Raw genomic sequence first — 13,623 nt, 5'->3', positions numbered from 1 at the left:
GAAGCAAAAGGTGGTGTCTTTTGCTAGTGCGGAAGCTGAATATGGAGCTCATCATCACGCCATGACAGAATTGATTTGGTCGAAGATCCTAATGAAGGAACTTGGATTTGGCCCCGAGAAACCAGTGGTGTTGTATTGTGATAACACAGTAGCCATTGAAATTGCTAATAACCCTATCCAGCATGACATAACCAAACACATTGAGATTGACAGACATTTCATCAAGGATAATAATGTGCACGACATCATTATTGTGCCTCACATCAAGAGAGCAGACCAGCTAGCTGACATGATGACCCATGCAGTTTCTAGTAAAGACCTTCATACATCACTATCCAAGTTGGGCATGTGTGATATTTGTAGGAGCAAATATTTTCATATCCAATTATGGCACACCACGTGAAAAATAAGAATATCCCTTAAATTGATTAATTGAACCAATTTTATTTGGCCAATTAATTAATTGGGATAATATCTTAATTATGAGATATTATCTTTATTTAGTGAGATAATACCATTAATTTAGCCGCAAGCCGCAAGCGACGGCCTGAGAAAATACCCGAAACTCTCCATCTCTCTCTCTCCATAGCCGCAAGCGACGCCATCATCGCCATCGTCCACACATCTCTCCTCCCTCCATATTTTACATACATGGCTCCGGCCACCACACATGGCTCCAGCCGCCCGGTTCTCACCATACATACATCTCCGTACCCTTTCTTAGCTATTGTTTCTCTTAGATTCAATCGAACTAACTTAGGCATCAGAGGACCTTAGGCCAACACCCCCCGGGTGGGGTATATTTACTTCAGTCTTTTTGACAGGAATAGAGGAAGAGAGAGAAGGAAGATCAATGGTTGAAGAATCACAAAGCGAATATTCTACCGCGAGGATTTTTGCATAAACAATATCTATGCACCAACTTGAGGGGGAGTGTTGGCGTGATATATTAGGTTTAGATTTATTACATAATATAGTTGACTTTGTATACTTACCTTTTTTCTATACTTTATACATCTTATAAATACCTCAGAATGAGGAGAATAAAATAATTCGATTCATTCATATTTCTAGAAAAACCTCAGTCTCTGTTGAAGAAAAATGTGAACCTCCACATAATTTCACCACCACTAATTAATTAATGGGATTTTATTATTTTAGGTTCGACCCATTTGAGACGTAGTGTCACTTAATTACAATCTTTTGCTTCAAGGGAACACCCTTTGATTCCATCATAAAGAAATAGAACGTGTGTATTTGGTTTTTCTGGCTGTCCTTAAGTCAAACCTCAGGGTGCCTACGTATCCCATGCGGGAATCAAACCACTCGTAGTTCAAAGAATTGCAATGAATAAATGACTCATTGCGAGGAAAATTTGATTGGAATTGTATTGAGAAGCATTTGAGTGAATTTAGTTTCAATAAATCAGGGATTCGATATGGAATTGTGTTTTGGACAGTTGCATCTAGATTAAATCTCTAGATTGCCTACGTACCCTTTCAAAGGGATCAAACCAACGTAGTTCGGATTTAAGATTCGAAAATTGGCGGGTAAGTGTGGCCTACTAATTAAGAATTTGTGTTTGAGAGATTTGAATTGAAATTTGCATGGGTAGATGACCCATGAAAAATTGGATGGTTTTGTACAATTTTTCTTGTTGTCAATGTCCAAGAAAAATAATGAGTACTTTTGATTATCCCATTAATTTTTCCTAAAATTGACAATTGCACTTGGGAAAGTGTTTTGGCTAAATTTGGTTAAGATAAACCGGGGATTTAAATTTGGTTGCGGTTGCGTCTATAGGGATGTTAGACTGCCTACGTACCCTTGACGGGATCAAACTGATGTAGTTCCAAAAATTTGATTTAATTTGCGTGGTTTCGTACCACTTGGGCCTTTGATGTGGTTTTGTACCACTTGGGCTTCAATTTGTTGATTTGGGAATTAATGGGCATTTTAGAATTTAAGCCCATTATTCCATAATTTGTGGACTTGAGACTTTGCACCAACTGTTCACCAACTGGAATTTTTTTAATCGATAAGTTCGTTGGGCTGGAGATAATGGAATGAGCCCATCGTATTTAATACCACCGAATCTTGAGATGCGAGATTTGGAGATGTCGGGTCTTGAGATATGAGATGAACCCATTGTGTCTTGATATCCATTTTAACATTAGACCATTGGGTCGTGAGAAACTTCACTTTTGTATCAAAGACGAAACCATATTGATTCTTCCCTTCTGGAGCCTCACATGGTGGGAGATTTTTTCCACCATAAAGAATATTGTCTTTTGGAGCCTCAAGCTCCCTGTACAATAATATTGTCTTCATGCCTTCATGTGGCAAATTTTTCCACCACAAAGAAATCTTTGTTTTATTTATTTATAATATTTGTCTTCAACTGTAATTCTTGTCGTGGAGGCCATAAGGACTTCGGAGTCATATGAGCCACCCCCTTTTTTTAATTGCTATACAACATCAGTGGTTTGAACAAGTTGGTTCTCTTGAGCCTTGCCTCCACCCCATATGATGAGTAGCGTCCAGCTGGTTCTTTTTGGCTTGGTGCCAGAAATAAATGTCTTTTAATTTGATCAAGACACCCAAGGATAAAAAAATCATTCTCCCAGTGAAGTATGGATAAGCCATATTGTTCCTTCTTGGATTTGAATAGGGGTGGACATTCAAACCGGCAAACCTGAAATCCGAGCATAACCGCACCCGAAAAAGGGGGAAAAAAACCTAGTTAACCAAAAAGTCAACAATCGGTTAAAAACCAAACCGGACCGGTTTGGACCGATTTTGGATCCAGTTTTATGTATTCAAAAATCGGACCGAGCCAAACCGAACTTGTCAAATTAAAAAATATATATTTTCAATATTTATTTATATTCAATGCTATATTTTTAATCTCATAACTAATATTTATCCAAGTTCAATTTTAAAACATCTCTCTTTTCTAGCTTTAATATTTATTTTTACATAAAATTAAATAATTTAATAATTTTCAAGTCAAAAAAATAAAATTTAAGTTGAAATTTCTATTAAAAAATAATTTTAATAATCCAATTCAAAATCGAATCGGACTGATACCGAATCAGAACCAGAGAGTTTTTGAAATTTTTTTGTTAAAATCAAACCGAACCAAACCGGATGAATAGTGCCAGATTCGATTCTAATTTGAGAAAAAAATCGATTCAAACCGGACCGCGCCCACCCCTAGATTTGAAGACAAGAAGCACAAGAAAAGGCCCTTTTCCGAATAGGATTAGACCACAAGAATTTCTTTTTAAAAGGGTATATGTGCACCACAACTTGAGAGCACCAGCAATTAAAACGAGAGCTCTTGATATTTTGTTGTTGTTCCAGACCAGTTCGTACACCTTCACAGGCTCTCTGCTGCATCATCAAAAGAAGAAACAGATTGTTTCTTCCCCTCCTGAGGTTTCACGTGGTAACCCACACTCATAATCTTCATTTTCTTCTTCTTGTTTTTTTCGTTTGTTTATTTCTATGTAGTTGACTTGCCACATTGAGAGCTTCATGAGCAGTTTGTCTTCTTGCTTCATAAAGACAAGTCTAGGTTGAGTATTTGCTTTGTCTTCTTCCATATTGAGAGCTTTTTCTTTACTCATTTTTTTAATCAAAGTTGACCATGAATTTTGATTCAAGATAGGGAGGGGCTGTGCGACACAGGCCTCCTTTTTTTATTTCATTAACTCTTTTTTTTACTACGTTGCCCCTATTTGGTCTCTTTGCAAACAAAACACAAGAACAAAGCCAGCCACCATTTTTTACTCCATTCTCTCTTCTTCCTTACTCCTTTTTTTCCAATCTAAGCAGACCAACAGAGGGAGGGAGGGTTGTGCGACATAGCCCCTTTTTTTTTTTTTTCTTTTTTCAGCTGCTCTTTGTTTTGTTTCTTTGCAAACAAAACACAACAAGCAAACCCACCATTTTTTCTTTTGCTCCATTATCTCTTCCTCCGCTGGCTCTTTTCTTCTTTTTTTTGGTTTTTTTTTTCTTGTTGACTTGCCGGCGGCAGGTGCCCATAGGGGGGCAATTCAATTGACGTGAAACCCATTTATTTTTAGATACTCCATAGAGAGGTTTTTATACGCCCTCCTTCTTTGATTTTGATTCCATGGTGACCACCATATCCTCCTTAACTCTCCATGATTTGAGACATCCCCTGCGTTTGGAAGCATTTAACCAAAGTTGCCTGTTGGAAATATGATTATTGAAATCATCATGGAAGACAGTCTTCCCTGTTGGTTGTGGACTGAAAACATTGCTGAAATTATTTTAGTGGAGCCAAACCTTGGAGAGATTCCTAACTTTGTTTATGATGATTGAAATCATCATAGCCAAGAATCTATTGGACTGATCAAAAAGCTGGATGCAAAACATATCCTCAGAAATACTTGAGCGGAGCCGTCCCTTAGAGAGATTTCTGACCCTTTTTATGATGATAGAAATCATCATGGCCAAGAACCCTCGGGTTGATCAAAACCTGAAGTCTTGAGCAAATAAGAAAATTATCCATGAAACTAAGATTTTACCTTAAGATGACTCTTGCTCTTTTTGGCGTGCTTGCTATCTTTCTTTTCTTCCTACGGCTGTTCTCTTCTCTGCTCCTTTTTCTTTTCTTAAACGCAGGCATGTCTCTTTTATAGGCCATGAGTCTTGAGGAGTTTGAGATTGAGTAAACTATCTCTCCTTGGCCTTAGTGTTTGATACGAACACTCTAAGTACAACCATTGCATCAAAAGAAATTTTATTCCTTTTAAACACATAATGGATGAATTATTTTTGTGGTCACTCACTTTTAATAAATTTCCACGTAGACAGACATTCCCTTTATTTAATGAAAAAAAAATATCATTTAAACAGTCTCTCTTCTCTCTCCTATTTCCATCAACTTCAGTGCAGGATCAACTTCAGTGTGTTCCTGCACAATGTAGGTAACAACTGGCCCATCAACATTTAACTTACTAGTGCTGAAACAAGAATACATTCCCTCTACCTCCGATTCAAACTTCCTAAGATTGTCATTAGTGTGCACTTTGGAGAGTTGCAACTCAAAATGGCATCTTGATTTCAACATAGAACTCAAATTTCTTGAATCCAAATCAACCAAGGCTTCCAGCTGATGATGCGTTTGCAGAACTTGATCATACTTATCTAAAAATTCCTTCAAAGGAGTATCTTTATGAAGAAGTTCTTCAAAGTACGAAGAGACAACCTCACTTGGTTGCACAGGGAACATTCTTGCCAAAAATGTCTCCTTCAAATATACTGGACTCTTCAAATAATGCTTGAAGCCATTTATGATCTCTAGTTCCATGGGGCTGGACCATATACTCCCAAGCTGCTTTGAATTGCTCCACCCTTAGAGAGTAGTAAACTGCTATATTTAAAGATTCTTTAATTGCTTCATACTTTAACAATCCTCCCAAATATTCTAGAACCCTTTGCATTATATGCGATAAGCAAAGACAATGAGAAGCTCTAAGGAAAACATCAGAAATGGCAGTTTGCAATGTTCTGCATTGGTAAGTAATGATGGCGTGTGGAGGGCGTCCCAATATGCAGCCAAGCTCTAAACAGCCATGTACATGATTCAATTGTCTCGCTTGCAAGTGAACCACAAATTGTCTATGATGATTTACTCCAATAAATGACACCAGCGGGACTTCAAATTTGTTTTCCAAGCATGTAGTGTCAATGGAAACCACATCACATAAATAACTATAAGCAACCCCCATTCTTGCATCAGCCCAAAACAAATTTCCCAAGCATCCTTTCTCATTTAGATCCGCCACATAAAAGAAGTTTGGATCCATTAATTGGAAGCGAGAAAAATAATTCTGAACTGCTTGGTCATCTCCTTCTTTAAGCTTCAATTGATTGGAGTAATAAACTCTATTCCAAGATTCTCCTTCATCAACATCTATGTTTCCATTACCCTCAGAATCAATGATCACTGTTCTAAATAGCTTGATCTTTTGTACTTCTTCAGGAGTATCTAATTGCAACGCTCTTTTGGTTCCAACCCCTACGCTCTTGTGAGATTTATAAAATTTTCCACTTGCTGGACTAATCAAGTGGTTTTGCTCAATCTCTACTTTAATAACTCTCCACCTGTTGGAGTCCATTAACCTAAACTTTATCATTGCTGGACAACCGGTTCTAGTTTTTGGCCTTGGGCTATTTACTTCAGTTTTTTTATAAATAAAAAACTTGCACTACTGTAGCTTAGTTTTCCTCTGTATCTTTCCTTATTCTTTCTATACTAAGTATTGCTCACCTTAACCCCAAATCCATGTTGGTTGGCATAGCAATTGTAGAAGTAATACACATCCTCATAAAAATCAAATTCCATTCCACCAACAATAGGGAGAAGGTTCTCTCCTTTAATAATGCCAGTTTGACTGATAAAATCTGTCATTGCACAGTCTCCTTCAATCTCAAATTCATCAGCATCAACATCGCCTGCTGGCTCAGTGTTCAGAGAAACTTCATCCATCTCTAAACAGACATAAAACCAGTTAACAAGGAAAGGAAAAGCTATACAAGAAAACATAACAATTGAGTTGAAACCCAGGTACAATTAGCATAAATCCTCCACTTTCCAACTCTCAAAAACTCTCTCAGACGATCACTTAATAGAATCAGGTACCTTCTTTGAACATTTGGACTAAAGTACCAGACCCTAAAATCTGTGGTTTTGTCCTAAAAAAGAGAAACCCAAGCACTAATCTTGAATTCTAAAATCTGCATTATTATTATAAGAAAATGTGGTGAATGTTTTCTGTATTGATCAATGTACAAAGATTATAAATATATAACAAAGCTTAAGGAATACAAGGAAAAGGAAAATAATTGTTGTCCAAGTAAGACAGCTATACAACGTTAACTTCAATCTAAAGTCTTCCTTCAATTAAGCCTTGATTTTTAACACTCCCCCTCAAGTTGGAGCGTGTATGTCTAAAAGATTCAGCTTACTTTTTAATCGTAGGAAAGTTCCTTGCCCAATGCTTTTGTAAAGATATCTCTGATTTGATCTCTAGAAGGAAGGAATGCAATACGTAATGTTCCGTCTTGAATTCTTTCATGAACAACATGGCAATCAATTTCAATGTGTTTGGTTCGCTCATGATATACTTGGCTTCTGATGAGGATCTAGATACAGTGGACTATTTTTGGTTTTCCATGAAATTGGACTTGTTCCGAGAAACACACAATAACAAATTGTTGATCTTCTTGTCATTGGGCAAGTTGCCCAGTCAGAGTCATAGAAAGCTCACAATTTTAATTCATTATGAAAGGATAATAGAATACCTTGATCAGGTGATCCCTTTAAGTAATGAACTAAACATGTGGCAGATTTCATATGTGGTTGGCATGGTTGGTAAATGAATTGGCTAAGGATATTAACTGCAAAAAGAATATATGGTCTTGTAACAGTTAGATAAATAAGTCTTCCAATCAAGCGACGATGTAAGGCTGGATTATTAGGGAGACTGCCATCAATATTGTTGAACTTTAAATTTTCTTCCACGAGAAAAGGCTCAGGTTTAGCTCCTAATAAATCTTTGTCTTTCATAATATCCAAAGCATATTGTCGTTGGTTCAAACAAATGCCCCTTCGTGATCATGACACCTCAATCCCAAGGAAATATTTGAGGTTGCCAAAGTCTTTTAGCTTGAATCGTTGATGTAGGAAGTTCTTAAGATTGGAAATCTCATTTGCATATGAACCTGTGATAATTACATCATCGACATACACTAGTATAAACACTGAGGAGATACCTTTGTGTTTATCAAACAGAGAGTAGTTGGCTTTGGATTGAATGTAACCAGTGTCAAGAATGGCTTGTGAAAATTTGGCAAACCATTGCCTAGAAGCCTGCTTAAGTCCGTAGAGCGATTTATGTAACTTGCAAACAAGATTCTCCCTCTTGCAGACATAACCAGGCAGAGGCTGCATATGGACGTTGTAACAATGGTAGTCAAGGGGCTTGATGGGTGGTTGACATATACGTGGTTCAAGATCCACTGTTGGAAAAGTCGGCGAAGGAGTGGGAGGATTAGTGGTTAGATGGGCAGGTGGTGTTGTGGTATTGGCCATAGTCAATGGTGTGATAATATGTGATGTAGTGGAATATGATTAATTTCATATATAGAGGAAGGAGGTGATATATGATTAGGAATAGAAGTTAAAGAAGAGGTGAATATGTGAGATTATGTAGTTAGTCTGTAGGTGTAGGAGTGGGTGTATTAGAAGGAAAAGATGGAGGTGGTTCAATGTCATAGGAATTTGTAGGTAGTGTTGGCATATTTGGAGGTGAAAAAATGGTGTGATCATGAGTGGAAGGTGACTTGATCCGACCCAAATTCCACTTTGGAATTCGGGTCGAACCCCATATGTGTCTGACACCTGGCAGGTGTTGGGCACAAACAACCAAAATACCATTTTCTCAACTTCGATTCAAGCAGTCAACGAATTGGATCAGGTTTTGGGTGGGTTTTGTAGAGAAGGACGAGAAGAACATTTTTTGTTAAGGTGGCACGGCTAACCGGTGCATACGTAACTCTTGCTACATTGTTCACCTTCTCACCACCTTACAATGAATACCTTAATTCCTGACAACCAAGTCAACACACCGTACCTCAAATCCCCATAACCATGTCACTTACCAGTTGTGCCAAACTTTTAGCACTGTAGGTACAGTCATTTTCATAAACACGAAATGCAAATGTCCCAAACAGTCGTTATTCTCCACCAGCCTATGAGGTCAGTCAGATCAAGAAGGCATGACAACATAATAGGACATCAAATACTTCACCACGATAAGGAGGCACAAAAGGTACAGAGTCTATAGGAATTTAACCTAATGCTCTGATACCAAGTTGACAGGACCCGACCCAAATTCCACTTTGGAATCTAGGTCAACCCCGTGCATGTCCGAAACCTGGCAAGTGTCAGGCACAAATAACCAAAATACCCTTTTCTCAACTTCGATTCGAGCTCACCGTCAACAAATCGGATCGGGTTTTGGGTGGGTTTTGTAGAGGACGACGAGATGAACTTTTTTTGTGAAGGAGGCACAGCCAATCAATGCACAACTGTGTCGATTGGTGGCCGGGAAGTCGAGCAGTCATTGTTGCTATAGTGACTGTTGCAAAAGAAAAGAGGAAGAAGAAATGTCAGGGAGGCGGGGGGGAAGAAAGGAGGAGAAAAATAAAAAACAGCCCCGGGAATTGTAGTGGGTACTGTAGCAGCAACAAATTGAAAATTCTCATTACGTCATTTTCGTTTCTAGACCTATACTTATTCGTTACAACTCGAAATTGAGCTTGCCACCTGTCTATGAACTCGTATCGTCGAGCTCTACGGAATGGTGCCGCCCAATTCCCCAAATTCCTTTTCCAACAAAAGTGAATAAAGTGCCCTTACACCCAAGGGCAAAAATGTAATTTCGTAATAAATAATCAATTGAACAGTGATTTTTAGGACGGGATGTTACAAAAGGTGTTGTTTCATAAGGAAAATGGGTTTCAAAAAACTGGACAATTCGACTAATAAAAATTTTATGGGAGGAATAATCATAAATTTTGTAACTTTTTTTATTGTGGGGATAACCAATAAAAATTCCAAGCGTGGCTCGTTTCTCAAATTTGTGTGTTTTGTATAAGACATTGTTGGCAAAGCCAAGACAACCAAAAACTTTGAAGTGTGTATATGTTGGGGTGTTATATCTTTTAAAACCTTACTTAGCACTAGTAAAAGATGTAATAGTAAAAGAGCAAGTGCAACGGGAATAGTCATCAATAATGGTTAAGAAATACTTAGCACCAATAAAAGATGAAATAGTGAAAGGGCCTCAAATGTCACAATGTATTCAATCAAAGCATTTGGAACTGGAAATAGTACTTAAAGGAAAACGAGTTCTAGCAAGTTTTGCTAATGGACAAATCAAACAAGTATCCTTATTAAAACAAGAAACAGAATATGAAAGGTGCGAAATCTGTGATTAAACCATATAGGAAGGATTACCTAAACACCAATGCCAGATATTAAAGGTTGCAGATGTGTCGATGGAAAAAAATAGGAGCATCTTCGGAATCCAAGTAGTATAGACCACTACGCACAGTATCCTTGCCAATCCTCTTTTTCGTAACTAGGTCCTGGAAAATGCATTCTTTACGATTTTAAAGACTTGGTAATCTTATGAACAGACATTAAATTGAACTGAAAAGAAGGTCCAAAGAGTACATTTTGCAAGGGTAATGTGGTGGATGGATTTGATGGGCCTGTATATGTAATAGATGTTGTTTGGCTAATGGGTAATTTAACTGGGGCACAGGTAATAGGTGTTTTGGTATGAAGCAATTTTGAATTTGATATCATATGGTTAGTGGCATCTGAGTCAATAATCCAAGTAAAGGAATTGAAACTAGAGGTAAGGCCACATGAAATACCTGAAAATTATTAGCCAAAGGACTACTTTTACTATTGGAAACCATGGAAAGAAATTTTTGATTTTCCTCTGGACTGAGAGTTACTCTGGTGTTGGCTGGTAATGGATTGGCATGCACAGCAGTAGTGAATGAAGGCTTATTCTATCTATTTTGATTATTCCTACTAGATGCATGGTTCCTATTCAACTGATTTCCAGTGGATTGATCTCTGGTGAACTGATTGCCTTATCTCCTTTTGTAGCGACAATGAGAGTCGGAATGCCCATCCTTCTCACAAAAATCACAATGACATTTTGAAGAATCTTTATTCCTGCAATGAGATTTAGTATGACAATCTGCTCCACAAAAATCACAATGATATTTTGGTTTGGATGATGAACGAGAAATAGCAGCCAAGGCAGATTCATCTTGAATTTGTATAGTTGGTGAACTCAATGAACATTGATGTTCATCCTGTAAAATAAGAGCATGGGCCTTAGTAACTATGGGTAATGGTTCAATCAATAGAATATTGCTTCAAATAGTATAATAAACTTCATTAAGGCCTGTGAGGAATTGCATGAGTCTCTGCTCCTCTAAGATATCATCATTACGAGAATTGGTGGCACCACAAGAACAAGGAGCTACAAATGTGTACAATGAGAGTTCATCCCAAAATCCTTTGAGGATAGTGGAACAGGTTGATACAGAAGACATCCCTTGGTGGTGATTAGATATACTCCGATGTATCTCAAATATGTGCGGAGTACTTTTTTGTGAAAATTGTTCCTTGAGATCAATCAAGACATCAAGCATGCTTTCGATACAAATGACGCTATTAGAGATCTCTACAGAGAGTGAATCAACAATCCAAGCATTCACCATACTGTTGCAGCGAATCCATTGGTCATAATCTGGGGATGCTTTTCTAGCCATGGTCAAGCTTTCATCAATGAATCCAAGTTTATTCTTGGTTTCCAGAGCTTTGCCTATAGCTCAGCTCCAGGTTGGATAATTATCTCCGATAAGAGGGTTGGAGACAATAATAGTGCCAGGGTTATCTAAATGATGAAGGTGAAGTAGTAAAGAAACTGCATAATCAGGTATTGAATTAGTTTCCTGGTTGATGGGTTTTTGTGTTTTTGGTGTGATACTGCTTTCTTCGGTATTTGTCATGATGAAGATTGCAGGAAGAGCAAAGAAGGATCAAATGTTTTACTCTGATACCATATAAGAAAATATGGTGAATGTTTTCTGTATTTATCAATGTACAAAGCTTACAGATATATCAAAGCTTAAGGAACACAAAGGGAAAGAAATCTCCAAATCCTATGTCTAAGGTAATTACATAGAAAAGGAAAAGAATTGATGTCCAAGTAAGACAGCTATACAACATTAACTTCAATCTAAAGTCTTCCTTCAACTAAGCCTTGATTTCTAACAATTATGAATAGATCACTTCGGCTTCAAGTTTTGGGTCTTTTTCTCACATTGTTTGAAACATGAGTTAAACTTGAGTGAACTTGAAAGTGAAAATTGATCAAACAAAATGGAGCTAACTAAATAACACTCTACCCAGCTCAGCCCATTACACAACCAAACAAATTTGAGAACTAACTTTTAGAATTTTGGCTTCTTTTCTCGAATTCTTCATTTTTCTCGCGAAACAAACAACAGAGAACAGAGCAGGTGAATCTTTCGAAAAATTGAATTCAAACTCAATGGGTCTTTAGGGTTTACTTGATTGGAGAGTCGTGAGAGAGTTTCTTAAGAAGCGGCGAGTATACTTGCTCAGCAATAAAAGTGGCGCATGACGTACAAAGTGGCTTAGTCCGATCAAACTCAAGTATGATATTGGGGTAAAATATCAAAAATGCCCCTCTATGGTTTAGGGTACACAAAAGAAAATGATACAAATATCTTGTTTTAAAAAAAATTATTGATAAAAATGATATTAAGAAAACATAATTTAAAAATTAGAAATTAACTGAGAAAGATAGCCATCAAGCCTCTTTTAGATGGTGCTCCTAACCTTTTTTTTTTTTTGTTGTTTTTTGGTGATATAGGGGGGGGCTAAATGCCCCAGACAAAAAGCAAAGTTAAATTGCAAAAATCAAGCGGGGTCTAGCGATCCCCAACAGATCATCAGGAAGGATATTTCCATCTAGGTAGGAGTCTCATCGAGTTACTCCTACCTTTTGCCTCTTCGTGCTCCCCATCTTTTATTTCATTTCCCTATAAATTTAATTGTATTTACAATTATAATGGTTTTGTTTAATTGGTTAATTGCAATGCATGTTAATGGGAAACCCAGTTAAGTAATGAGCCATCTAGCAATGTTATTAGTGACAACTTTGGTTGTAGGGGATTATCGATGTTAGAGTTGGAAAGAGCAACAAAGACTTCAAATTTTGACTAAGGAAGGAAAATAAAAAGAAAAAGAAAATTAGTGGAGAAAAAAAAAAGAGCACTTTCGAGAGTTGATGCCAACATAATAATAAAAAAATATTTGACAACTTAAAAAGCGGGCACATGTCACTTTGTAGTTGAGTCACAATAAAAGGGAATAAGAAATTCCTCCTTATGGGCAAGGAAGGAATCATTGTCCAAAGAAATTTGTTCAATTAACAATAATAAAAGTGGAATAAAAGTATCATTTTAACAATTAAAAAGGATGCTACTTAATTAGTTAGACGGCAAAGGTCGCTCTCTCGTTTATACGAGGAGAGAAAAATCTTGACGGCTAGGGTTTCTTCCTTGTCTCCCATGGGAAGAGTATTGGTCCTCTACATTTTCCAGAAATAGTCTCTCTTCGTGCTTTCCGGATTGGTATCATGTATCTAGATCTCGTCCTTTCCTCCTTTGATTTGGTTTTTATCGCTTCGATTTGGCGATGTTCTCAGTTTTGTATTGTGTCTGCACGTTTTGTATTGAGACTTTGGTTCTTTGGTTTTTGGCAGCATCTCTCTCTACGATACAGGTTTTTTGCTCTCCGTCTTTCTCCAGATCGTATGCCGACTATTTTTCTAGTTTTCGGTCCTGCTTGTATGGGGGAGAGGGGAACCCTGCTTTCAGTTGGGGAGCCAACCCTCGACGAGATTGGGACTTCGCTCGAATGACAACTTGTGCTCACAGCTCGGGAAAAGGTAGGGGTGGTGA

At 37.5% G+C, this 13,623-nt stretch overlaps 1 protein-coding gene and 1 long non-coding RNA gene across 2 annotated transcripts; both read right to left on the bottom strand.

Annotated features, from left to right (window-relative positions):
- Nucleotides 3,448-4,625, bottom strand: LOC109947592. Its single transcript, XR_002270369.1, has 2 exons — nt 4,560-4,625; nt 3,448-4,279 (listed from the first exon to the last, which is right to left on the bottom strand). It is a non-coding gene; the product is annotated as an uncharacterized LOC109947592 (long non-coding RNA).
- On the bottom strand, nt 5,244-6,155 carry LOC18780332 (protein FAR1-RELATED SEQUENCE 6). The gene has a single exon (XM_020557242.1). The coding sequence runs from the start codon at nt 6,153-6,155 to the stop codon at nt 5,244-5,246; it is 912 nt and encodes a 303-aa protein (XP_020412831.1).

This window comes from Prunus persica, chromosome G2, assembly GCF_000346465.2.
Source record: "Prunus persica cultivar Lovell chromosome G2, Prunus_persica_NCBIv2, whole genome shotgun sequence".
Lineage (NCBI taxonomy): Eukaryota > Viridiplantae > Streptophyta > Magnoliopsida > Rosales > Rosaceae > Prunus > Prunus persica.
The sequence above is the reverse complement of the archived record's forward strand: the minus strand, read 5'-3'. Positions and strand labels throughout refer to the sequence as shown.